This window comes from Aedes aegypti, chromosome 3, assembly GCF_002204515.2.
Source record: "Aedes aegypti strain LVP_AGWG chromosome 3, AaegL5.0 Primary Assembly, whole genome shotgun sequence".
In the NCBI taxonomy this organism is placed as follows: domain Eukaryota; kingdom Metazoa; phylum Arthropoda; class Insecta; order Diptera; family Culicidae; genus Aedes; species Aedes aegypti.
The window spans coordinates 6,013,908-6,039,556 of record NC_035109.1 but is presented as its reverse complement, the minus strand read 5'-3'; the positions used below and the strand labels follow the sequence as shown (position 1 = coordinate 6,039,556).

The 25,649-nt window shown below is 36.4% G+C and overlaps 1 protein-coding gene across 4 annotated transcripts in view; it reads left to right on the top strand.

Annotated features, from left to right (window-relative positions):
* The window catches only part of LOC5570306 (1-phosphatidylinositol 4,5-bisphosphate phosphodiesterase epsilon-1), a 145,793-nt gene extending 124,017 nt beyond the window's left edge, over window positions 1–21,776 (top strand). For all 4 annotated transcript variants that reach the window (XM_021854288.1, XM_021854286.1, XM_021854285.1 and 1 more), the window contains 6 exons: window positions 6,363–6,580; window positions 6,703–6,940; window positions 7,001–7,212; window positions 7,278–7,435; window positions 7,500–7,636; window positions 19,131–21,776. In XM_021854288.1, coding sequence (XP_021709980.1) covers window positions 6,363–6,580; window positions 6,703–6,940; window positions 7,001–7,212; window positions 7,278–7,435; window positions 7,500–7,636; window positions 19,131–21,643 — 3,476 coding nt within the window. In that variant the 3' untranslated portion in view covers window positions 21,644–21,776. The remainder of the gene's footprint in view (window positions 1–6,362; window positions 6,581–6,702; window positions 6,941–7,000; window positions 7,213–7,277; window positions 7,436–7,499; window positions 7,637–19,130) is intronic.
* Window positions 21,777–25,649: the final 3,873 nt, after the last annotated feature.

Genomic DNA, 25,649 nt, shown 5'->3' with positions numbered 1-25,649 from the left:
ACGTAATGTAACCCAGCATTAACAGCTGCCCAACTCTCCAGACCTGCGCCCTCGAAGATCCAAGGTGCTGCTGCCACTTCTTTCCTCAAAGTCTGTCTATCAATTCCGAACTCTATTGCATACTACAATACCAAGCAGACCCTATTCCTTACAAGACACAGAGTCACAACCCCAATGTGATGGATTTACCCACAACCTTGTCATAACCCCTCTTACGTTTCGCTATCCTCGGAAGTCACCCATATTGATGCTTGGCAAAAATATCAGTATTCAATCCACAAATCCCAGATTACACCACATTACGTTGGTCCGTTTGGCGTCGCCGGTGGATACCTGTTCTGACATTCTTTTCTTTCAAACTCCATTTCAAGCCAGTCCCCCCACTTTATCAATAAGAATGTTGACGAATCACGATAATCTGAAGATCGTGACCAGAACGGAGGTAGGATTTATCACTAGGGACCAACCACCACCAACAACATCTGCCGAGACTAGTTCTTAAAAAAATCTTCAAAGAATCTAATAACTATTTAACTAATTTCCGACAGATTTGTAGCAAATATTTTGAAGTCACCCTTCGATATTCCTTGATGAATTAGTATAATCAGTATTTTATAGTATAATCACATTTCTTAATGAACATCAACGGGTGGCGTCAGAAATGTTGCTTTCAATCTCTTGTAATTTAGTCATATCATATTTTGGAATTTGTTCATATTTTCAAAGTGAATTCCTCCTACAGGACAATCAGTAATGTTATCCCTACATTTAATGCACATATTAAATCCGGAATATGTTCCCGGACCTCAACCTTGGCATGACTTCTAACAAAAAAAAATATTGCTCCAAAAAGCAACAGCAACAGAAACTAAAGAAAAAAGTTTAATTGTAGGAGTTTTAAAAATTGCATAATTCCTATACGTACGGCTGCTGATTTCTTAAAATCCATCAGGAATTACTCAAAAAAAATTGAAAATAATGCAAAAATAAAATATAAATTTAGTAAGTCAGTTTGTACTAGTTACGAATTTTACCATAAGACATCATTGGCGATGTTCTTACCGTCAATATTTTCCCAATCAACTTCTACAGTTCTACCACAATAATTAAAATACGTCCCTCCTCAAAAGTTTGTTTAAGATTCCTGCAAGTAAGGAAAAAAATGATTTCTACACCAATCTGTTCGCCATAGTATCATGAAACTTCATGTTCATGAAAAATATTTTCCAAGATGTTAAAAACAAATATCTTTAAGAAAACCACTAATTCAACTTTAACACTAAACTTCATTTTTAAAAGAAAAAAATAAAATAATTAATATCACTAGCAAGACGAGCAAACATCTTTAGCAAACATTCCATCTGTTTTAACGCTAATCATTGTCCATCAGAAAAGATGAAGAAAAATTAACAAAATTTTTTGTAGTAAATCCTACAAAAATCACTCAAGCTTTTCAAATATGTGTATATTCAGAAATTTTGTCAAAAAGTTTCAGAAGCTTTACGGTAAGTGCTTGAATGTTCCGACAGAAATTAAGTATTATTTTCGAATTCAATTTAAGCCGCAATTTTTCAACAAATCTCTTTACAAGTAATTCCCAAACTTGTAAACAAAGAGTAGTTTTTGAATCAAAAATGACGAGTGAATAGATTTCTAGACCCTGAAAGAAGAAATCATCACAAATCACTAGAATATGATCAACGATTTCACCGAGGAATTTTCAAAATATTGCTTTTAAAATTATTTCATGGATTTCATTTTTTTTTTCAAAACTTTTCATGAATTTAACAACATTTTTTTAAGGGTACATCAATTTTTTTTCGAGGGGATTCTGAAGAAACTCCCTTGAAAACCAATAGTTTATACCATAAATTACTTCACAAAAATCTTTTCAGGATTTCTAGAATGTCTACTACTAGCATTTCTAGGAATTGTTCGAGGATTTTTCCAGCTATACGTATCATTTCAAATTTCTCCAATAATTTCTTCAGGGAAGTCACAAAAAAATTCTGGCGGTTCCTTCTTTGAATAACTTTACGAATTCCTCCGATGAAAAGTTTGCACCAAGAAGCAAGCATGCTGGCCAAAATCTTGCAAGAAACTCACCAAAGATTCACTAAACCTCTTACAAAGAATTCTCAAATCTCGAATCTCTTTACGAAACTATAATTTCTCGAAAGATCTATTGAAAACCCATCGAAGATTTCTCAAAACATCGCCTGAAGTCTAAGAGCAATCTAAGAATTTTCGATTTTTTTCATATACGTCACAATACATACATTTCACGCTAGAAATTTCAGATTAATCGGAGCTTTAGGAGTCAAGATGGGGGGCCCAGATAGCCGTAGCGGTAAACGCGCAGCTATTCAGCAAGACCAAGTTGAGGGTCGTGGGTTCGAATCCCACCGGTCGAGGATCTTTTCGGGTTGGAAATTTTCTCGATTACCCAGGGCATAGAGTATTTTCGTACCTGCATATACACATGCAAAAAATGGTCATTGGCACAGTAAGCTCTCAGTTAATAACTGTGGAAGTGCTCATAAGAACACTAAGCTGAGCAGCCGGCTCTGTGCCAGTGGGGACGTAATGCCAGAAAGAAGAAGGAGTCAAGATCCAAGTTTCCAAACTTGGCCGTTTTGTAGGAAGAACGGCGAAATAATTATTTTTTTTCGCCGATCACTGTAACTAGTCGAATAACTGGACCACATCGAATGTATATCTGTAGGCATAATAATTTCGATTTTTTGTATGAAATGTAACACAGTGTATCAAATCGTAAACTGAACCCGTTGCCCAGCCAAGAAATTGAACTTATTTAGCCTCATATCGGACTCCGCTTTGCCCGCTATACAAGAACCAGAAATATTACTAACACTGCAAACAGTGTCGGATTTGGGCTTTGGGAGGCCCGAGTCAGATCTCTTAAAGGGGGCCCCTTTTTTCAACACTTTTTGGGATTCCACAAACTTATTTGAATTTGAGTTTTGAACGAGATGGTCGGTGAGTGGCCCAAATTCAAAGTAGTGTAAGTGACATTGTTGGTTGTGAGCTACACCCATTAAAAAAATCGACTGTTTTTAAGCTTTCCAAAATGTTTTGAGGTGATTTTTGCGTCCAGAATAGAAAAATATAATAATTCGTAGGAGATTTGCTCGTTTTTTGGCTTCTATATAATTGGTATGGAGTAAAAAATTGCTCTCGTTTTCTCCAAAGCTCCTTTAGGTTCTATTTAGTACAAGCTTCCAGTTTTTCTCAAGTTGCCGCATTCTCTAAAAAAAAAAGATTTACAGTACTAGCAAACATCAAGTGCACGAGGCTGATTGACCAGAAATTTGAACTGCATGTTGAAAATAGCTTCAATTTAGATTTGTAAATAAATCATCAAATTCTGTGCAAAAGTATCTAAGCTTTTAAACTCCACCCATATTGACAAAAATGTCAAAGTTTTGTTACTTAGATATTTTGAAAACAGAAAACATGCCTTCTTCTAAATACTGACATTTCAAAAATATTCCTGTTTGAAAATGTTGTTATTTTTCTCGAAATAGTATTTTAAATAGCTTACAAAATCTTGAATAGAATTTGATAAATTACGCATATATCAAAATACAAGTTATTTATGAGATGTAGTTCAATTTTCATGTTAATCGGTTCGTTAGAAGCTGTTATACAGTTCCCTAGACTTGGCTAGGGACTTGGCAGTACTGAAAAATATATAAAAATAATGACTACAACGTCACAAAATAATTTCTCTTACGCATCAAGTTTCTGATAGAATTTATGTTTAACTTTAAAAGTTCTGATAGGAACCAGATAAAATCTTTGAATTAAATAGAAGAATAATAATTGACCAAACCATACTGTGAGATTAGGCAAAGAAAAACAATAACTCAAACATTGGAAAGTTGACTTTAACGTTAGAATTATATGTTCAAATGTCTAAAGAGAATGTATTTGAAAATGTTTTTTTTTCTTAATTTTGATTCCTCGGGGGCCCCCTTCATCGGAGCACCCCTCCAAATCCGGGCCTGACTGCAAAAGACATCTACCCTTCTCACTCTTGCATAGTGGGCAAAATGGAGTCTGAAACAAGGCTTAGTTAAATTTCTCGGCTGGGTAACGTGTCCAGTTGACGACTTGTACCATTCCATTCTGCTAAATTACTTGCTTGCCTGGTCTGCCCATAATTGCATAACAGTCACATTCGACATTTTTGACAAATTGGAGTTAATACAATGGAGAGTCATCAAATGATAAATACTTTCGATCAACTTACTGAAATCTGTGAGATTGTTCTAGAAAATTCGAAAAAAATGCCAAATTGTTTTGTCACATTGGTAATTATAACCGCATAACAGTCACTTTGAGATTATAAATGAGCCTCGTAATGAATGCAGCAATGAAATTTCTATCAGAATTATTTTCTGACTATTCACCTAGTATGCGATATGAGTTGTACAAAATATCAGTCTCAAATAAGCACTTTTGAGTTCCTGGCAATTTTAGAATTTTTTGTTTCCTCCCATACTGCCGTAAAATGCACACATGGTATTCCATTTACTCAATGCCTACTCTGCCCATAACAGCATATTTGTAACATTCGACAAAAGTAGGCATTGAGTAAATGGAACACCAAGTGTGTATGGGAAGAAACTAAAATATCCTCAAATTACCAGGAACTCAAAAATGCTTATATGAGGCTAAAAATTTGTACAGCTCATACGGTTACAATTGCCAATGTGACAAAACAACTTGGTATTTTTTTCGAATTTTCTAGAAAAAAATCATAAATTTTAGTAAGTTGATCGAAAGTATATATCATTTGATGACTTTCCACGGTATTAACTCGAAATTGTCAAAAATGTCGAATGTGACTAATATGGAGTTATGGGCAGCTGGTGGTCTTGATGATTTTCATAAAGATATGGTAGTTCTCCCAGGAATCACGGAATTTTTGTGGAGATTTCTCCAAGAATTATTCCAAGTGTTTCTACAGTGACTTCTCCAAGGCTTCTTTTAAGGATTCCTCCAAAAATTTATCAAATTTTCCCGCCTTTGAAATAAATTGAAAAATTTCATGAATTGTTCAAAGATTCTCAATAAACTGCCTACTTGAATGATTTTTTGAATCTTCAGAAATATTATACAGGTACTTAAATTTCTCTAGGAATTACAGACCTGATTCTTGTGGTAAGCATTTCAAGGATACTACAAAAATAGAAATCACATCAAGATTTTTTTAGTAATACTTTTTGAAATTCATCTCATATCTTCTACGCATACCTCTAGTAATTAATTAATATATTTTGTAATTATTAAACATATTTCTTTACTAATCATTCATGTTGGTATCCTTAGTGGAATTCCAATTACAAGTCTGGAATTATTCCCACAGAAGACGTCATTTTTTTCATTTAACTCATTTATCTAAGTCAATCGCTATAACGCTTTATGAGCATGAGCTTGATTGGTTGCCCGTAGTTGTTGATCTACTATAATCAGATCAGCTGCACTTACACAAAGAACCAATCAGATGACTGCTTGGAACTGTCACACCCTCGGTGTATAAGTGCTGGTGATCTTCTATTTCTAGGCAACAATGGCTCCTGCCACGTCAGGATGCATACCAATGATGGGAAGGGGAAGAAATTGATTATGCATTTTAAACTGGCCCACAGTAGACCGGATATACCCCTGCATCTACGCCAGTTCATGCGGGAAGATGCAGGGGTGGTTATTTTATCACAGAGAGGATTGCTGTTTGGTTATCAGACTGTGTATGTGTCAAGCGTAAGGAAAAGCGTGCTATAATGATGGAAAAATGAAAGCGCAGGGAAACTTTTTTATTGTCCGTCTCTGGTTCTAGCAAATGCTATGACCGAATAGATTAACGGTGATAGATTAAGAATGGAAGATAGAAGCGAGTGATACATACAACTACCAACTACGAGAAAAGGGACGGGCCCATGACCTTCTGCTTATGAAGCAGAAGCGGTGGCCATTAGACCACCAACTCCGTCTTCAATCGCTGTAACGCTTTACGGATCAGAAATTCATTTTTTATACAACTATTTAACTTTTGAAGTACCAAATCACAATTTCAATACAACAATCCTTCTGATCATAATTCACAGAGTAATTCGCAAGGAATCAGTTAAAGGTTCCAATAGTAATCCACAATGGTGATAAATTTCAAAACAGTTCAAATGGGAAAATCAAATTTGGAAAGCAATTTTTGTTAAACTTTCGATCTCAAAATCTCTAAATTGGATCAAATGATTTGGAAACGAAATACCCATATTTTATTATTGAAAGATGTATTATCTCTTGATTGAAACATATTTCTCCCTTTTAAATTACAGGCCTTCTGACGCGTAACTGTTCGCTCGACTTGGACCTATCGGACACGAAACACACGAGGAAAAAACACTTTGACGCTATTGCCGCCTCCAGTATAGCAGCGAGCAGCGATTTCCTGTCGTGCAACAACAAAGTGATAACGATAGCAACGTTGAAAAAATTTCTCGAAACTCGCCAGATGGAACTGCTGAGCGACGAGGATGTGAAAGCAATTATACAAGTAAATTTCATTTCCCTCCACGCTTTGCTATATGCCGCCTTTTCCATTAATAGTTACCAAAACCGGATGTGCTGATGTTTTTTCATTCTTCTGTTCTGAATTCTCTTCTCTCGACCATTTAGCGGCACGAGCCAGAAGCTGCCCACCGCATCGAAAACTGTATGAGCTTCGAAGGCTTTGCTCGGTACATGATGGACAAGGATAACTATGCGTTTCTCAGTGAGCTAATGCCTGAAAGTACCTACATGAACTTGCCTCTGTCGCAGTATTACATTGCATCGTCTCATAATACGTACTTAACCGGGCATCAACTGAAAGGTGAAAGTTCTGTAGAACTATACAGCCAAGTGCTGTTGACAGGTTAATGCTCAAATCTTATTCCAATTTTCGTGGTAATTATTTCCAAAATTCTTTAATTAGGTGCTCGATGCGTTGAACTGGACTGCTGGGATGGCGATGACGGAACACCGGTCATTTACCATGGACATACGTTCACCACTAAGATTCCATTCCGAGCAGTTGTAGAAGCAATAAACAAATCAGCCTTCGTACAGTCTGCATATCCGGTCATTTTATCGATAGAAAACCACTGCTCGGTAACGCAGCAGCAGAGAATGGCCGCTATTTTTCAAGTAATTTTATTAAAAAATCATTAAAGTTGCTTCAAGACTTAAATAGTGAATTTTCTTTCAAACAGGCCATTTTTGGAGAGAAACTAGTTACAAATTTTCTATTCGATCAGGACTACACAGACGAACCATATCTGCCCTCACCTCTATCACTGAAACACAAAATTCTGATCAAAAACAAAAAACTGATAGTAGAAGTGCCAGCCACGCTCTCAACTGGTTTGACGTAAGTTAATTTAACCATTTCGACCATTGCAAACCTAAACTAACATGAGGTGTCGACTTTACAGCCGTCAGAATACGTACAAACAATCAAATCTCTCCAGTAGAGCGAGTTCAATTATATCAAACACTAGCGGTAGCTCCCTCAACGAAGAATTCAGCGACGATGAATACGAGGATGATGACGATTTTGACAATATTGATGGTAAGTTGCAAAATATTAATAAAATTAAGTTAGATTCACGTTCTAGAATAGTCTAATGAAATCCATGGAATGTGAACATTACTACTATAGCAACATAACATTTTTTATGAACACATTCTTTCTCCTTGGCTCTCAAAAGCTCCGGTGTGATGCAAACGCAATATTTTTTGCTGAGATGTTCATGTCAGGGTTTGAACGGCTTGCTGTAAACATAGAGTAGAATAAAGAAAACCTAAAAATTACGACTTTGCGAGTCCCGTCTCAGGGGATGACCAATCGATCAAAATAAAATTTCTAGTTCTCTCGATTTCTCTAGATTTGTACTCTAGAAAATTAGAGGTTTGGCACCGATGCATCTTCACCTTAATAAGTTACCCTGGAGACCAAAAAAAAATTCTTTCAGTTATATCAATTACTCAAAGAAGTTTGCAAGAATTCTTAAAATTATTGTTTATAAGATTCGACTTAAAAAAATGATCGATATTGCTTCTCCGAATCTCCAAAGATTTATTTAGGAAATTGGCCCATAATATTCTGCTGAGATTTCTACCTGTATTAATCTATAAATTGTCCTTGAAAAGTAACCAAAGGAAAATGATGAAATACCAATTACATAAGTTGGTTAATTTCCCATATAGTTCACATTGTTTTTTTGCAGGAATTTAAAAATAGATACACTTCATTCGTTGGTGTGTTCGCTTGTAATAATTTTCTTCATCACCAGGAAAATAAGCTGATATTATATGAATTGCGGACTTACCTCAGGCAACTGGAACCTGTAATGGAAGAAAAAAAAATATGTTAAATTTATATAATACTTCTTTGTATGATTTGTTGTGTAATTCACAGAACATTTTTCTCTTTGAATGCTGGGTGGAAATAGAAACCTTAGTATTAATGTAATTAAAAATTTCTAAATGAATACTATTACCTCTTATGCACGCTCTAAGGTCAGATCTGATCAGTAACGAAATGCTGCATTTTTTAAGACTCCCCCATATTTTTTCACATAGCTAGAGGTATTGAACAATATGTTTTCTGTACGAATTATTCTTAACGGATTACTGTTTTGTGGAAAAGCTAAACCATTTGAAGCATAAAAGATTGATACAATTCATTGAGCATAATGCAGTTTTGGTTGTTATAATTATAGAGGCTTCGGAACAGTCTTAAATAAGAAAAAGATATCTACAGTTCAAAAAAGGTTTTCGGCGAAATCTATTCCTTGCGGAGTAGCCAGATCTGTTGGTAGCGAGGTCATTCTTCATTTATTGACATATTTTTTCCTTCAAAGAACGGTAATGCCATAATAGGCCTTTCTGGAACCTGAACGTGATGCTCAGGAGTGGAAACACAGGGTGAAGGAATAGCCTCATTACTTGACATGTTCTGTCGAATTCATGAAGCTAAAGATTAAAATGTTGCACAATAGGTTTTCGACATGAAACTGAAATGTCCCCTAAGAGGCCTTGCTCCTGGTTCCAGGTGCTTAGGAGTGACCTAATTAGTTGATACCTAGTTCATACTTCATTAATTGACATGTTCTTTGGAATTCACGAAAATTTACACGTCACACGGTTTGTTTTGGATATAAAACAGAAATGTCCCCAAGGATGCCCTTCCGGAAACTGTGCTTGGAGCTATGGAGTGGCCACATCAGTTGATAATTAGTTGATCCTTTTTCTATTGTCATGTACTTTCCGGTTGTAGGACATTTCCCAGAAAGTCAAACCCCAGAACGACATTCCCCAGAATGACGTTCCCCAGAAACCCATTCCCCAGAATGGGAAATTCCCCAGAAAACCATTCCCCAGAATAAGACATTCCTCAGAATGGGTTTTATACGTTTGTAAAGAGTAAAAAAAATGGTAGTTTAATTTTTTTTGTCGTTAAGAAATGTACCTACTGATTTGATTCGAATTCTCAGAAACTTCGAATTCCTGACACAGACGTCAATTCACCCAAAACATTATTTAGTCAAATTCATTATTATGGATCTCAAGCGAATAAAATCGGAATTGAGTTAAAAAATCTTTTGAACGGCGAGTGTTTGCTTTCTTTTTCTCAGGCAAACCATCTAAGCTGCCGTCCATAAATCACTTGGTCTTCTATGGAAGGGAGGTGGCATACAAATTTAAAAAAGTTTGTACGGTCAAAAAATCACGAAGGGGGAAAGAGGTGGTTTTGTGGCTAAGTGGTTAATCGGCAGACCCAACCATAATCTTAGGAGGAAAAGGCTGTTTAAAAATTTTCTTAATTGTGTCTTAATTAATTTCATAATTGTGCTACTGTCGTTTCCCTGAATATCATTTCCCTGAATGCCACCTCTCCGAATGACCCGTTTCCCCGAATAGTGATGCAGTTCAAACAGGTGCAAGAATAGTCTTTAAGGACTGGATGCTGAACTAGAATGAATGATTAGCAATTAAAAGAAGAAGATAATATAGATTTGAACGTCATCATCGATTAAATATATCTTGCCAAAAATGCCAATGATGGTGAAACTCGAAAGAACCGCCAATCAAGTGAAGAAGGGTGCATATTAGATGACCGGTTCGTTACCACCTCAAAACACAAAAGTTATGGTAATTATAAAAGCTAAAAACTTTTCGGAAACTAGGCTACTCGGGGAAACGGATTGTTCGGGGTACTGGCATTGTGGGAACTGGCGTTCGGGGAAACGACATTTGGGAAACCGACATTCGAGGAAAAGTAGCTCAACCGTTTAACATAAGCTGTTCCTACATATGCCATACTGTGTTTTATGATCAAACTTGATCAAAGCTATTGTTTTTTTTTGTTTTCATAGTTATTCTTCCTTCTTTCAAAATTGGCTGTTCTTTCTAATTGTACTTTCAAAGGGAGATTGGTGTAGTGTAATATGTCACAAAGTAAATTAATGGAATTTGTTTTTCGGCTTTCATGGCATATTTTCCCTTCTTTTGAACATATGCTGTTCTTCCTAGGTTTATTGTCTAAATTATTAAGGATGGTACACATATTATGTCACGCTAAGTTTTAACTTTTTCGACGAGAAAATCGTCAAAAAATATAAAAATCGTCCAAATGGTTCGAATCACATTTCCGACCATAGGTGTTTAATTTTAAAGATTTTTTGATTTAAAGATTCTCCATTCAATAAATGAAAGACTGCAACAAACCGAAAGGTAGGACTTAAAAATAAAAAACAATACGAAAATGTTTTACCTATGAAAATTATGGTTTTCCTCGAATTTTCCAGTTAGATGCATTCACTATTTACTATTTACCATTTTCCTGGATTTGAACACCTCAAAGATCTCTTGCTATTTTTTTTTCTGGGGAATGTCCCATTCTGGGGAATGGCGTTCTGGGGAATGTCGTTCTGGGGAACGTCATTCTGCGAAATGTCGTACAATCGTACTTTCCAATTGATTGTACGACATTTCCCAGAATGACGTTCCCCAGAACGACCTTCCCCAGAACGCCATTCCCCAGAATGGGACATTCCCCAGAAATCCATTCCCCAGAATGGGACATTCCCCAGAAAGCCATTCCCCAGAATGGGACATTACCCAGAAAAAAACAAAAGATTTTTGGGGTGTTAAAATCCAGTTAAAGGGTTAATAGTAAATTGTGAACGCATTTAACTGCAAAATTCGAGGAAAACCAAATTATAGTTTTCATAGGTAAAACATTTTCGTATTTTTTTAACGACAGGTTTGTTGCAGTCTTTTAATTTTTCACTGGAGAATATTAAAATCCATAATTATAGAAATTCATCAAATCCAGCGCCACCTATGGTCAGAAATGTAATTCGAACCGTTTGGACAATTTTTATATATTTTTGACGATTTTCTCCTTACAAACTTCAAGCACGTTTAGTCCCTCCTTAGAGTTGATGGACTTTGTTCAAATGTTTACAGTATTTTATTGTAGTCTGATTAATATGGGCCACCCTAGTGCACAAAGACTATGATCTTTTGCAGCTTTAGTTTTGCTATGATAGGAAATTACCAAAGACAAGAGATATTTTCCATGATATTCCATTAATCTACATAATTACAAAGACAATAAACCTAGGAAGAACAGCATATGTTCAAAAGAAGGGAGAATATTCTATGAAAGCAGAAAAACAAATTTCATCAATTTATTTTGTATACAAATCACCCTTTGAAAATACAATTAGAAAGAACAGCCAGTTCAAAAAGAAGGAAGAATAACATTGAAAACAAAACAAAATCCAATAGCTTGGATCAAGTTTGATCATAAAACACAAATAAAAGTTTGATCATAAAACATACGTAAGAGCAGCTTATCTTAAATGGTTTTGCTACTTTTCCTCGAATGTCGGTTCCCCAAATGTCGTTTTACCGAACGCCAGTTCCCAGAATGCCATTGTCCTGAACAACCCGTTACCCCGAATAGCCTAGTTCCCGAAAAGTTTTTAGCTCTTATAATTGTCATAACTTTTAATGTTTCAAAGTGATGAACGATGGAAAATATCTCTTGTCTTTGGTCATCTGATATGCACCCTTCTTCACATCATTGGCTTTTCTTTAGAGTTTCACCATCATCGGCATTTTTGGCAAGATGTGTTCAGTCGAGGATGACGTTATACCCTAGTAACACACATGTTATAATTGAGGCAAAATAATTCTTATACGACCGGATCTGGTCATATAAGAGTTATTCTGCCTCTATTATAACATATGTGCTACTCGGGTAATCTATGTTGTCTTCTTCTTTTAATTGCTTACCATTCATTCTAGTTCAGCGCCCAGTCCTTCAAGACTATTCTTGCACCTGTTTGAACTGCATCATTTTTCAGGGAAACGAGTCATTCAGGGAAATGTCTTTTGGGGAAACGACTCATTCGGAGAGGTGACATTCCGGGAAATGATATTTAGGTAAATAACAGTAGTACAATTATGTTAAGTAGATGTAAAATTGTTAAACAGCATTTTTCCCTTAAGATTTCGGTTAGGTCTGCCGATGTATCACGTAGTCATTCATTTTGGATTTTCAGAACCACCTCCTGCCCCCTTCGTAATCTTTTGTCCGTACAAACGTGCCTTTGGCCAAACCATGCCCCCCCATGGATGACCAAGTGGTTTATGGACGGCCGCTTAGATGGTTTGCCTGAGACAAGGGAAGCAAACACTCGCCGTTTAAAAGGTTTTCGAAGCTTCTGGGAATTCGAATCAATTCAGTAGGTACATTTTTTAACGACAAAAAAAACTGAATAACCAATTTTTTCCCACTCTTTAAAAACGTATAAAAACGATTCTGGGGAATGTCCCATTCTGGGGAATGGTTTTCTGGGGAATGTCCTATTCTGGGGAATGGATTTCTGGGAAATGTCCCATTCTGGGAAATGGGTTTCTGGGGAACGTCATTCTGGGGAATGACGTTCTGGGGTTTGACTTTCTGGGAAATGTCCTACAACCTTCCAATTCACAAAGATTGAGACGTCGCATGCTATATTTTGGACAAAAAGCAGAAATGTCCTCAAAAAGGTCCTCGTGGAACTTGTGCCAGAAACTCTTAAGTGGCCAAATCTTCCATTTCGTGTTTATTTTTCATGTATTGACAAGTTCTTCAGAACTCATAAAGATTGAGATGTCGCACGGTATGTTTTTGGACGGAAATGTGCTCCAAGAAGCCCTCATGGAACCTGTGCCAGGACATTTGGAGTGGCCATATCTGCTTGTACCATGGTTTTCTTCTTTCATTGATATGTTCTTTCTAATTCAAAAAGATTGAGACGTCGCACGGTATGTTTCCGACAAAAAACGGAAATGTCCTCAAAGCGACCCTGGCGGAACCTGTGTCAGGTGTCGTGGAGTGGCCACATCTATGGATATTTAGTTTATTCTTCCTTTATTGACATGATCTTCCGAATTCAAGAAGATTGAGACGTCACACGGTATATTTTGGACATAAAACGGAAATGTCCCCAAATAGTCCCTCGTGGAACCTGTGCCAGGGTCTGAAGTGGCCACATCTGTTTGTACCGGAGTGTTTCTTCTTTTATTGACATGTTCCCCCGAATTCACGAAGATTGATACGTCCACGGTATGTTTCCGACAAAAAAAGGAAATGTCCTCAAAGAGGCCCTGGCGGAACCAGGTGTCACGTGCTCTGGAGTGGCCAAATCTATTGAAATTTAGTTTATTATTCCTTTATTGAAATGTTCTCCCGAATTCATGAAGATTGAGACGTCGCACGGTATGTTTTGAACATTGACGAAATGGCAGCTGTTTGAAAATGCCTTGTCGGAGACCGGTAACGTAAAGGTTAATCATGTATAATAGTATGTTCCCTTTCATATGAATTATGAATTTCAGTAATATCTGCGTTATTTGCTGAAATATTTCATATATTATATTTTTCCGTTGTGATCTAGTTTCTCCCCTACACTTATTGTCACCTTGATCGACGGTACTTCCCAATCCTCAGTAATATATGTAATTTGAAATCTACAGAGCCAACACTAGTTCGAATGATATCACATTTTGACTCTTAACGACATGGCAACATTTTTTTTTTTTGCCGTGTTTGAACTTTAAACTCTGACCATTTTGCTACTTAATTGATTTGCATAAGAAAACTTTTTTTCTTTTCAAAATGTTATTTGCCATGGAGCCAAGCTCATTCAAATTATCATGAAGTTGAAGTTTCCAAGATCTCTATGATCAACAGCAACCAATGAGTAATATTTACTGATTTTATTGTACAGTGGCCCAATTTCATATTCGTACGGGGCACTGTTTTCACATCAAGTTGTTAAAAACTGTTAAATGATATATTAAGATTCAAATACTTTATCAATAATGAGGGTCACAAGTGTCATCTATAATTCGACAATCAACAAATGTTTCCATTTATATTCATTTTTAAAATAATGGAAAAGTATTGAATTTTTGTCTGAAATAGGGTCCTAAAGCCCTGTCTCAATTTTAGTACCAAACGCTTAAGTTTAGGGCAGAAACACATGTTTACTCAATTTTTAAATAATTTTCATTGGTTTAAGCACAAAAAAACATTTTTTTAAGATTTTTGAGATTTTGTCACACCCTTTGGTTTAAACTCAAATGTTGGGTATATTTTGTTTTCCGTGTCCCTTCCGAAATGTCAGATAGGAACAACCCCAGTGTTAAAACTATATGCCCTGTGGCATTTTTGTCGAAAAAGTGAATGTCAAACAAGAGCACAAGTGTCAAGGTTCATATTTGGAACCATTTTTAAAATTGAAGTTTAAAAATGTTATAGCCTTTATTTGAGCTGGAAAACTTGCTAAATTAGTTGCAATAACATGCTCTTTCGTATTATTAAATAAAAACAAGAATTCATTAAACATTTTAGGACCCAATTGACCCAATTCCATATTCGTACACCTATTAAAAATCGAACATACAACATTCAAAACCTAATTTTACTGATCAATTTTATTGCTAAAGTCCTTCATTACGTTGTTCAGATGTAGTAGAGTACATTTGGACAACTTATAAGCAAACATTAAGTTTCATATATGATTGCTTATAAGTTGTCCAAATGTACTCTAAATAAACATTTAGTAAATTGAACAAAAATACAACGTTTTTTATGTTTTTTGCTAAAAAAAACCTAGTAAGTCGTACAACTAACATATTTTTTAAACACCACTTCCTTAGGAATAATAGCTGCGATTACTGAACAAGTTTCAAAAACTTATAATCAGTTTTAAAGTAGCTACATGTGGATATCGGCATCCTATACTTCGGATTCTTGGTTGGTATACCATTTATAACTAAACCCAAACCAAAAGACTTAACCATTTTCCCTCAGTTTGGCTTTTAAGTAGAAACACATGATCCATGATTTATGTTCCTATTGAAATATTGCCTAATTATTATTCTTATTTTACATTTTGCTATCAAACATTATCATAAAGACTGATGATAGAAATATTGTTGCCGTAATCGCAACGCATAATGATGAAAACAAAATGGTATATTTTAGGAAAAGCATATCAATGCTCTCTACTCATTCGATTAATGTTGTATTTTAATTATAAAATCAATAAATTTCGAAACATGGTCCTTTTTTGTGTGTAATTTGAATAAGAATTCAAAGATAATTGAATATAGAGATAACATCAATCGTTTGAAGGTAAAATCAGCATGGTACAAGGTGGTTTATTGTAAAAGAAAGTTCGTAGTTGTCATTCTTTCTACAGACAAGCTTATAATTAACCTTTATCTATTGCTTAGAACAAAAATTGGGTTACATTGATTTAAAATAACATTCGAAAAGAGCTTTAAAGTTGTGACATTACAATTTTAGCTTAGCTTAGCTTAGACTGACTACACATATCAATGGTTGCTTTTTAGTGATTGACCGAAGTCAGTGAAAATGCACAAAGAATCAACTAGAAGTTCGGCTGGGATTGGCCATAATCTTCTTCAGTGTGCATAATTCAGTGCCTCTATTTATACATGGTCAATAACGGCGCCGGCCACGTCCTTGCAGTCAGGTAGGATTGGGGGAAGGAATGTTAGTGTGTAACCTTTGCTATTTGGAGAACGTGTTTGCCTCTGCATCTCCACAATAGTTACTGGGAGGGATGTTTGTTAATGGGGAGGATCGTTGGGTCACAGAATTCACTTTGATAAGCGATTAGACCATGATAAATAATTATTTGTGAGATTTAAACATGCTTATATGTAAATATAATATTTTCATTTCATATGAACAATATCTATGTGGAGAAAAATTATGCCGACACTTGACGTGACGAACCTTTCAAAGTTTGTTGAATAAAGTGAACCTTTCGCAAGTCTACACTCGTAGTGTCGAACCATTCAAAATTTTTTTTAATAACAAAACTAAAGGTAAAAGGAAAAAGGTATTTTGAAAAAAAAATTTAGACACAAATAATTTATGAATCAGAGTTTATGTCGACATTCACAGTGACGAACCTTTCATAGTTTGTTGAAAAATCATATTTACGTCTCACCGTTGTAACGATTAAAGGTGCAGTCATACATATTTTATAGATTATAAATAGTAACATGAAACGAGCTCACCAATTGATCCGTCATCCTTGAGCAGCAACAATCCACTTTCAGCTTCACTCGTTTGCTCGGCTATATAAAAGCACTCAGAGAAAATAGGCGCGCGACCCAACAGGGAAAACAACTGACGACTGCTCGGGCTTTCTTGGCGAGCTAGCGTCAACGTCGAAAGATCAAAAAGAACTAATCGTACGCGGCACTTTTTCACTTTACTCGACCGATGCGCGACATGTTTGATCCTGCCCTCATCGCCGGCCCTTAGTGATATTACAATTTTCTGAACTCAAAAACGATAAAAAAAACTGCTTATGATGTGTGTAAACTGAACATATTTCAATAAAAATTCTCAGTGCTCCCGAATATAATTTTGAGAATGGGTCCATCTAAAAATATGAACGTTATTGTTGAAATTTTAGGACCTTATAACAGCATTTATTGAAAGAAAATGTATTTTTGATAATTTTACATAAGTTTCATATATGTCCGCTTTAAGTTTTCCAAATGTACTCTACTTCATCTGAACAACGTAATCAAGGACCTGAGAAATCAAAGAGATAATTAAAATTATATTTTTAATGTTATATGCTTGATTTTAATAGGTGTAGGTTAGGTTTTTTGGTAATATTTCAAAATCTACATTAGTTTTACCGTTAATTTTTGTACAGTATAAAACAATCACATTATTTTAAGTAAAAACTCAAATGAGACCAAAAATGAACCTTTACAATTAATTTTTATGACGGATTACATTATGTACCAAAACTGGTGTGCACTGAAATGTGTCCTCTATGGCCGGACACTATGATTTTCACCATCAAAGTTTACACCAAACGCACAGAAAGGCCAAGAGGTGCTTCGTATGTCAGCACACGCCTTGTGGGTTCAATCTTTGCATGATGTACAACGTATGAAGCATATTAGCGAGATCATAGGTCAGTTCCATAAACTCCTTCTTGATCGGCGTCATAGATCGATTCGCCATATGTCGCCGTCTATGTTGCATAAGCGGTTGCTCGTATTCAGATGAAAATGTCTTCGAGAATTCAACGCGTTTATAGTAAAATTTGGTGTTCATGGCTACCTCGATGGTCCCATGAATCGCATATTTGCATTGTTTTATTATTCTATAACACGATATCTCCCTAACTCGATGGTCCCTTCTTTATCGAATTATGGAGAGATGACTGTACCTACATCATATCTTGTGGCTTCACGTACGCTCATTTGCCTTAAAAGCATCATATTGACAGCACTTTATAAGGCCTCCAAGGACCGAAAGTGTTGTTGTTTATGCTTTACTTGTGTTGCTGTTTATTTTTTGTACCCCAAAATTATGAAAAAGTGAATAATAAATTAGATCCCAGTTATTAGCTTAACATTTTTACTATCCGGCCATAGAGGACTTGCAATGTTTTACAAAAAAGGTTGCTTTTCTTCGAAATTCTACATTTTCTAATAAATTTTGCATTGTGATTCATGCAAAACTTACTTACTGTTTGTTTACGTTTGGACATGAAAACGTCGTAGTTGGCATACACTGCAAAAATGTGTAATCCTGGAATACTGAAATCTTTATATCATTATTCTTTTTTGAAAATTCAAACTGTCCGGGCATAGAGGACTTCCCCCTACTAATACGGAATTGGGTCATTTTCAGACACGAGTTCAATACTTTTCCATTATGTATAAGATAAATGTAAATAGAAATTTGTTCTTGATTGTTGAACTATAGATGACACCTATGACCTTCATTATTGATAAAGTATTCGAAGCTCATTGTATCATATAATAGTTTTTTATCAGCTTGATGTGAAAACAGTCCCCCGTACGAATATGAAATTGGGCCACTGTATGTAGAAGTATTTTATTATTACCAGAGATTTTCAACAAGGTTCAAACTATTGTTTACTATCTAATCTAATCTAATCTAATCTAATCTAATCTAAGCGATTGCACAGCCAATATTGAAAAGCATCCAGGAAATACCTATTTTTTTCAGGTATTTTCGTGTCAGCATTAATATTTGCAGAATATCATAGATATGATACAAATATTAAAATGGCCAGGCCCACTGTGCAGACTTTGGGGTTGAAGATAATTGATAAAAATCATGACGATCAGGTTACTCACGCATGAATAAACTGATAGCCATAATATTTTCAATTCAGAAAGGAAGAAACGGGGACAACCGTACCAACCGTTTCGATTCAGGGTTAAAGGTAAAATCAAGGTTCAAACTATTGTTTACTATAGTTAGGAAGTGTCGATTTATGGAATTTGTGGTAACCAATTCGTTATTACTGATAACTCGAGTATCCACACACGTCATACATGTGAGGTGTAAATGTCATACGATTAACCATGAAGTTCAAGCTGAAAAGATATAATTAACAGTCTGTTATTCGGAATCATAGTTTACTACATTTACTACATCCCTTTCCATTTTTTACTTTCAGAAAAAACATATCATGTAAACTGGGGATCAATAGATGATAAGTCTAGACATAGTGTGTCCCACGCGAATGTTTCTACACCGACACGGCAACGCATCGAACAGCAACAGCAGCATCAACAGCTCATCCAACCACAGCAACAGCAGCACCATCAATCCGACGATCGATCCCGGAAGCGTAGCAATCAAATCGCTCGCGAGCTCTCGGATTTGGTGATCTACATCCAAGCAATAAAGTACCGAGGACTCAATCCGTACAGTCCACACAACTCAATGCGTGCCAATCCGCGACAACCGCTCAAAACCAGTGGAAGTGTGGTGACGGTGGGAAGCATCTTGAAGAACAGTTCGGGAGACACACTAAGCCTTCCATCATCTGGTCACTTATCGGATAATCTATCTCTCAGCTACGACACATCAAGCATCAGCGGAAGTGAGAGTGTTCTACCGACTCCTGCGCGAACACGAACCATGCCAAACGCGAACCATCCCTGTTACCAATGTTCATCGCTGAACGAAGCTAGCGCCAAGAAACTCTGCAGGAAAGATCCTTTGGGACTGATTGCACACACCGAAACCCAACTGATGAGGACCTATCCAGCGGGACTGCGAATTGACTCGTCTAACTTCAATCCGGTGTTCTTCTGGTCGTTTGGGTTTCAAATGGTTGCTCTGAATTACCAAACGGAGGACATGCCCATGCATATCAATAAAGCCATGTTCGAGGAAAACAACAGTTGTGGGTACGTTCGCAAGCCGGATGTACTGTGGAACAGGTCACATCTTATGTACAGGCGATTCAATCCTTTGGAAAAGGAATTTGATGGACTGCACGTAACGCAACTAGTGATCAACGTGGTGTCCGGGCAATATTTGAACCATGTCACGGGTGGGAATGTGATTCATGTGGAAATAGAACTTCTTGGGATTCCTATCGACTGCGGAAGACGGCGAACGAAACCGGTGAAACACAATCTGTTCAATCCAGTTTGGAACGAAACCTTCTTCTTCAAAATAATGTTCCACGACTTGGCGTTCCTGAAGTTTACCGTGTATGAGTCGGAATCGGTAGTTGTGGCGCAACGCGTGATATCACTCAAATGCTTTAGGCCTGGTTACAGACACGTGCGGTTGCGGTCTCCGATCAATCAACCCTTGAATATGGCATCATTATTCGTTTATACCCGAGTCGAGGAAGAAGGTTTAGATAGATCGTACGGGGAGATTGACGAACAATATCTTCAGCAGCTACGAACTGCAAACAGGAAGGAGCAATTCGAAGATAATGAGCCCATTTTGGAAAGTAAAGTTCCTTTGTTGAAGCGTAAAACGTTCTTTTGTACTATTTACGACGCGGTACCTAACAATCCATTTACAATTCTCAAAATTACTCAAGAATGCACAACGAAAGACGTTCTCATGATGGTGCTGCAGAAAATGCGAAAACCGAGAACCGATATTGCCAACTACATATTGATAGAGGAAGTTTATACAGGATGGGAGAAGAAGGACAAACGATATCCACCAACGCAGAGGGTGTTGGACATGGTAGAGAAACCGTTGCAATCGCAGGCCAGCTGGAGAGGTGACGGAAGGTTCATACTGAAACGGATAGGGAACGACCCAAGCAGTCGAGCGTGGGTAACATCGATTCGTCGAACGGCAGATGCCCGACGAGCCTCGATAGCAACCGCCACGGCAAACGATGAGACATCATCCGGAGTACCGGGCGCTGGACCCACGGTAGATGACCCGTTAGCTCTAGAAAATGTGGACAATTTTCTGGTCTGCGTGTTCAACGTATCACATGACATACCGTACGCAATTCTTCGAGTACCAATCAAATCTACTGCGCAAGATGTTCTCGCTCAAGCTCTGTTGAAAGCGCGCCGCCTCGATAACCCCAACAACTTTGTGCTAGTTGAAGAATTGAACTACAGCAACAAAAGCAATGATACAATGCAGCGAATTCTGTTAGATGACGAAAATGTCTATACAACGCAAGCGAATTGGAAATCGATCGGACGATTCGTCATTCACGAGCGAAGTCAACTCACGCCTTCAACGATCCGTAAAACGATACTGCCGATCGAGAAGATCAGCAGAGGCTTCAGCATCAGTCGGGGATCGTCTTCGTCGTCCACTTCGGTGCACTCATTGGCCTCAAAGTCTCCGATCCAGGTGGCGCTCAGCGATCCAACGACGTCCCGGGTCAAATGCCGCTCTGCGGATGCGGCTGCATTGGGGACGAAGCCGAAGCACTCCCGCAATTCCGCGTCTGGGGCTTCGGGAGGTGGAGGATCCGGCGGGCGGCATAAGTACAACTCGGAGAAGGACACTTCGTTTTCGAGTACCAGCAGTAGCAGCAACGCTACATCCAAGTCTAGCAACCGTCGGGAGGTGCATTCCGAGGGGGAGACTCTCAGTGACGACGAGAGCAAGGATCACGACATTCTGTCGACAATGTCACGCTTCAAGCGGATGTCCATCAAGAAGTTGAAATCCTGGAAGTCGTAATTTCTGGATGAGAATGTTTTCATCCTGACTGAGGGATTCGTGGTGTTTGAAGAAATGGCCACTCCATGATCAATTTAAGTCAATTGATATTGGAAATTTCCAGCTTATGGTATTCAAGAGTGCTAATAATATACGAAAGCAAATGGAAAAATAGCTCCTGATTAGGTAATCTTGGATATTAGACCCCAAGTTTAGGCGTTGACCGAAAGCCATAAAGTGATAAGACTCTCCCTGTGGACTCTCCGGATGCAAACACTTAATTTCCGATTTGCAGAGATATCGGTTTTTGATCATTGGGTAAATCCAATTGGTAATCATTGTAGGTAGCCTATAATTTCGTATAGCTTCAAATAAGGCATTGAAAGACGTGTTAGCAAAATCACCTTCAATATCCAAGTAAATATCCAAGCTGCATTTCTTCTGAGCAAAACTGCTTACTAGTAATGTTTTGAAAATATGTTCAATAAAGGGGATTTTTTTTTTATTATCGTACAAATTGGGCCGAAGGGTCTCAGATTTTCATGAAACTTTTTCCACAGGCAGGGCTCATGGATATATGAATAAAAAAAAATGAGAAAAATTCAGGGTCGCCTATTTTTCCGGAAAACTTAGGTGGAAATATTTTTGTTTTCCCTTGACACTACTTACTTTGAAAAATCATAACTCAAGAAAGAAGCATCGTAGAAACAAAGTTTTTATATGAAAATTTAAGCAAATTTTCTCAAAAATCAAAAAAAAATATGAACTGGAAAAAGTTGTTTCTTTTCCATTCCAAGGGATTCTTTCTTTTCTATGGAACAAATAAGATTCTTTTTATATTTTTCTTTAATTTTATTTATTCAATTATTCAGTACATAACTTACATTTTATCTTAAAACTATCTATTTTTTCAACCGCCTTTGGTTGCTACCCCCAGAAGATTTTCGTTTCTTTGTAGTATTAAGAACAAAGCATGCTGTATTTTCTTGGTTTTCATGTGCATCTGAGAATTCACTCGCAAAAATGGAATTCCAATTCCAGTAATTGGAACAAGGTTAGAAAATCTCTCCTGAAGTAATTTTTCAGCCTCTGAATAGTCATTTTCAGTTGCATAGATGAATTCCCAATCTTTTTTAAATTGGTCTTTCACCTTTTGCGACACAGCCCAGTCAAAAAATTGTTTGGCGTTATTAATTTCCGCTGACTTTCTAATACTAGCATCTCTAGCCATTCGCTTAATATTGCCACCGATACCATCACATGGACCTTTTCCATGGAGGTTGGGAAAAAGTGCCATTCTGCTCTAATTTTAAAATCATTTTCATGGTTGCATACATTTTTGAAATTTGATTTATTTTTGTACTGCTCTCCGCAACCATCAGAAAGATAAATGTTTTTTTCAAGCTCAGGAAATTTATTTTTCAATCTTGAAATTAGTTTTGTTTGAAAAGCATAAACTGATGTCGTGTTATGCTTTTTTATGCCAGCAATTACAACAAAATTTAAGACTTTGATCGAAGATTTGTCTTTGTAATAAATTATAATTGGATGTATTGTTACTTGAGGTCGTACAAAGTAATGGCTTTGAATGGAATCTTGTATCACGCACGAATAATTTTCCGCGAAATCCATCTGGCACATTATTTCTTTGTTTTCAACTAGTGATTCCTTTTTAGCTCTTATAAATTTATTTTGTTTATCTACTTTGAATTGATGCACAAGAAACTTCTCTGTGAGATTTTTCAAGTTTTCTATAAAATCATTTACATTTTCCTCTTTGTTGATAATTTCACAACGAGGAGAAATAATCCAAAAACAATACTTAACTTCTTCAACGTTGTTTTCATCTAAGCGATTGGCAACAAAATCTAATTTCTTTAATTTACAATCCTCACAGGACCTCAAGTAACAATCATCTGTACTATCTGGACATATCATTTGTCTAGTCAAAAAGGTGTTAAGTTTTTTTTCTGTATTATGAACTTCAAAGTAATTAGTTTTTTTCAATGCATCAACCATGAATTTCATATTCTCATGTATCATGCAAACACAAACATTCATGGCCGATGAATCCTTTGTATAAACACATTGTTTTGGTTCAAGTTTCCAGAACGATGTGAATGAGACAGATTCCTGTTCACTCTTACAGGTTTCCAAATATTGTATAATATAAATATAAAGTATCCAAAGGGTCAAGCAAAAGGCGTTTTTGAACATTTTGGCGTACTCCATTGGGTAACTTAATAGATATGGTATCTTTCAAGCCAGGAAATGGCCGACTGATATCATCCCTTAGGTAAAAATTTGAAACTATGTCTTGGACATCTGATCCATGCGAGGGTCGTCCTACTTTTGAAAGTGGTTGAATCCCTAAATTGTATTTTTTTGATTCAGTTATAACGTGTTGAGACACGTCAAAATGAGCTTTAACTTTGGCATATGACCAATTCCTAGGAAGTAATTTTAGAAGTTCAATTTGCTTGTCAGGTTCGGCTTTTGTAACAGCTGAGTTCAAATTTAATAAAACGGAATTAAAATCCTCTGTAACATCGACAATATTAGGCGGAAAGGAAGGTCTTTATTTTACTCAAAATTTGATTGAACATTTCGTCCATAGAAGCATTGCGATAGTTACTACTAGAAGCATCCAAACGTGAAGATTTTACTTATAAAGAAATTTCCAAGAATTTAGCAAGCTCTTGTATTTTTTGTACATTATTTATAGAACCAACTGACTCACCCGAGGAAGGAGTTTCCTTTGGCGACGCCAACGAAGATAGTGGTGAAACTTGTTCCTTAAACGCCATTACTTCTGGAAGATCCGTTACGAGAGCCTTCTGGTCACCGGCAATGGAGCACTTCATGCAAATTTTCATCTTTTCCATAATCCACCGAACTCCATTCGAATGAAGCTTACTGATGAGGCCTTGGCTGATCGATCGTAGATTTGTCCTTACTGATTTGTGGCCGTCCAGTCCGAAGGGGTTACAGCATAAAGAATTGTATTCGTAATATTGAACTTTGTCCATTTCAACAGCTTCGGGAAAACTTTTTTCACTTTCCAAAAATTAATAACGCTTTCAACGCTTTAAACTTGAATTGGTAAATACCTATTTGTCATATTGTCTACCCATTTATTTAACTGTCAATTTTGTAGTTACCTAACAGGAAAAAATTGCCTACATTCTGATTGAAGAAAACTTTGTTTCTATGTAGTTTCGTTCTTAAGAAATTTTGTTTATGAACTTATAAATTTGTAAATATATGGTTCAAACAGCTCATCCTAGCAATATTTGATCATGTTTTAGGAACGAAAAATGAGCGTATTGAAAAATATTGTAGGATTGGATTTTATTGATCGCTTTGTTTGAAAGCTGGAATAGATAATCGGGTTTTCATTATTTGTTTTCATAAACAGTGAAAAATGTCCTGGGAAACGGGGGAAATTATATTTCAAAAATTTCATATTTTTGAGATAATTTGAATCCGGTTCGACAAGTCATGACGAGTCTTGAGTCATGATTTTTAAACGAAAAGGCATGTATGGCAAATCTTTGCATTTTTTACAAAATTGACTATAGATCAGGAACTAAAGAAAAGTACATCCTAAAAGTTACCAGAATTTAAGTTTATAAAGTTTCTTTCTTAAAAATATTTTATTAAAAAAGTTCCGCGAGTTCGGGGATAGATTTTCCAGCTTTTCTTTAGGATTTTCCCAACGGGGGAAAATTTTGTGGAAAACTCTTTCCAGATCATATTTTTTTTTTGGATTTCTGAGAAAATTTGTTTAAATTTTCATATAAAAACTTTGTTTCTACAATGTTTCGTTCTTGAGTTATGATTTTTCAAAGAAAAGTCTTATATGGCACATCTGGACATTTTTCACAAAATTGGCCATAACTCTAAAACGAAAAAAAGTGCATTCCAAAAATTTCAGTGATTAAAGCTTATAAAATTACCTTCTCGAAAATATTTTTTTGAAAATTTTCCACGAGTTCGGGCATAGTTTTTTCCGGATTTTTTTACG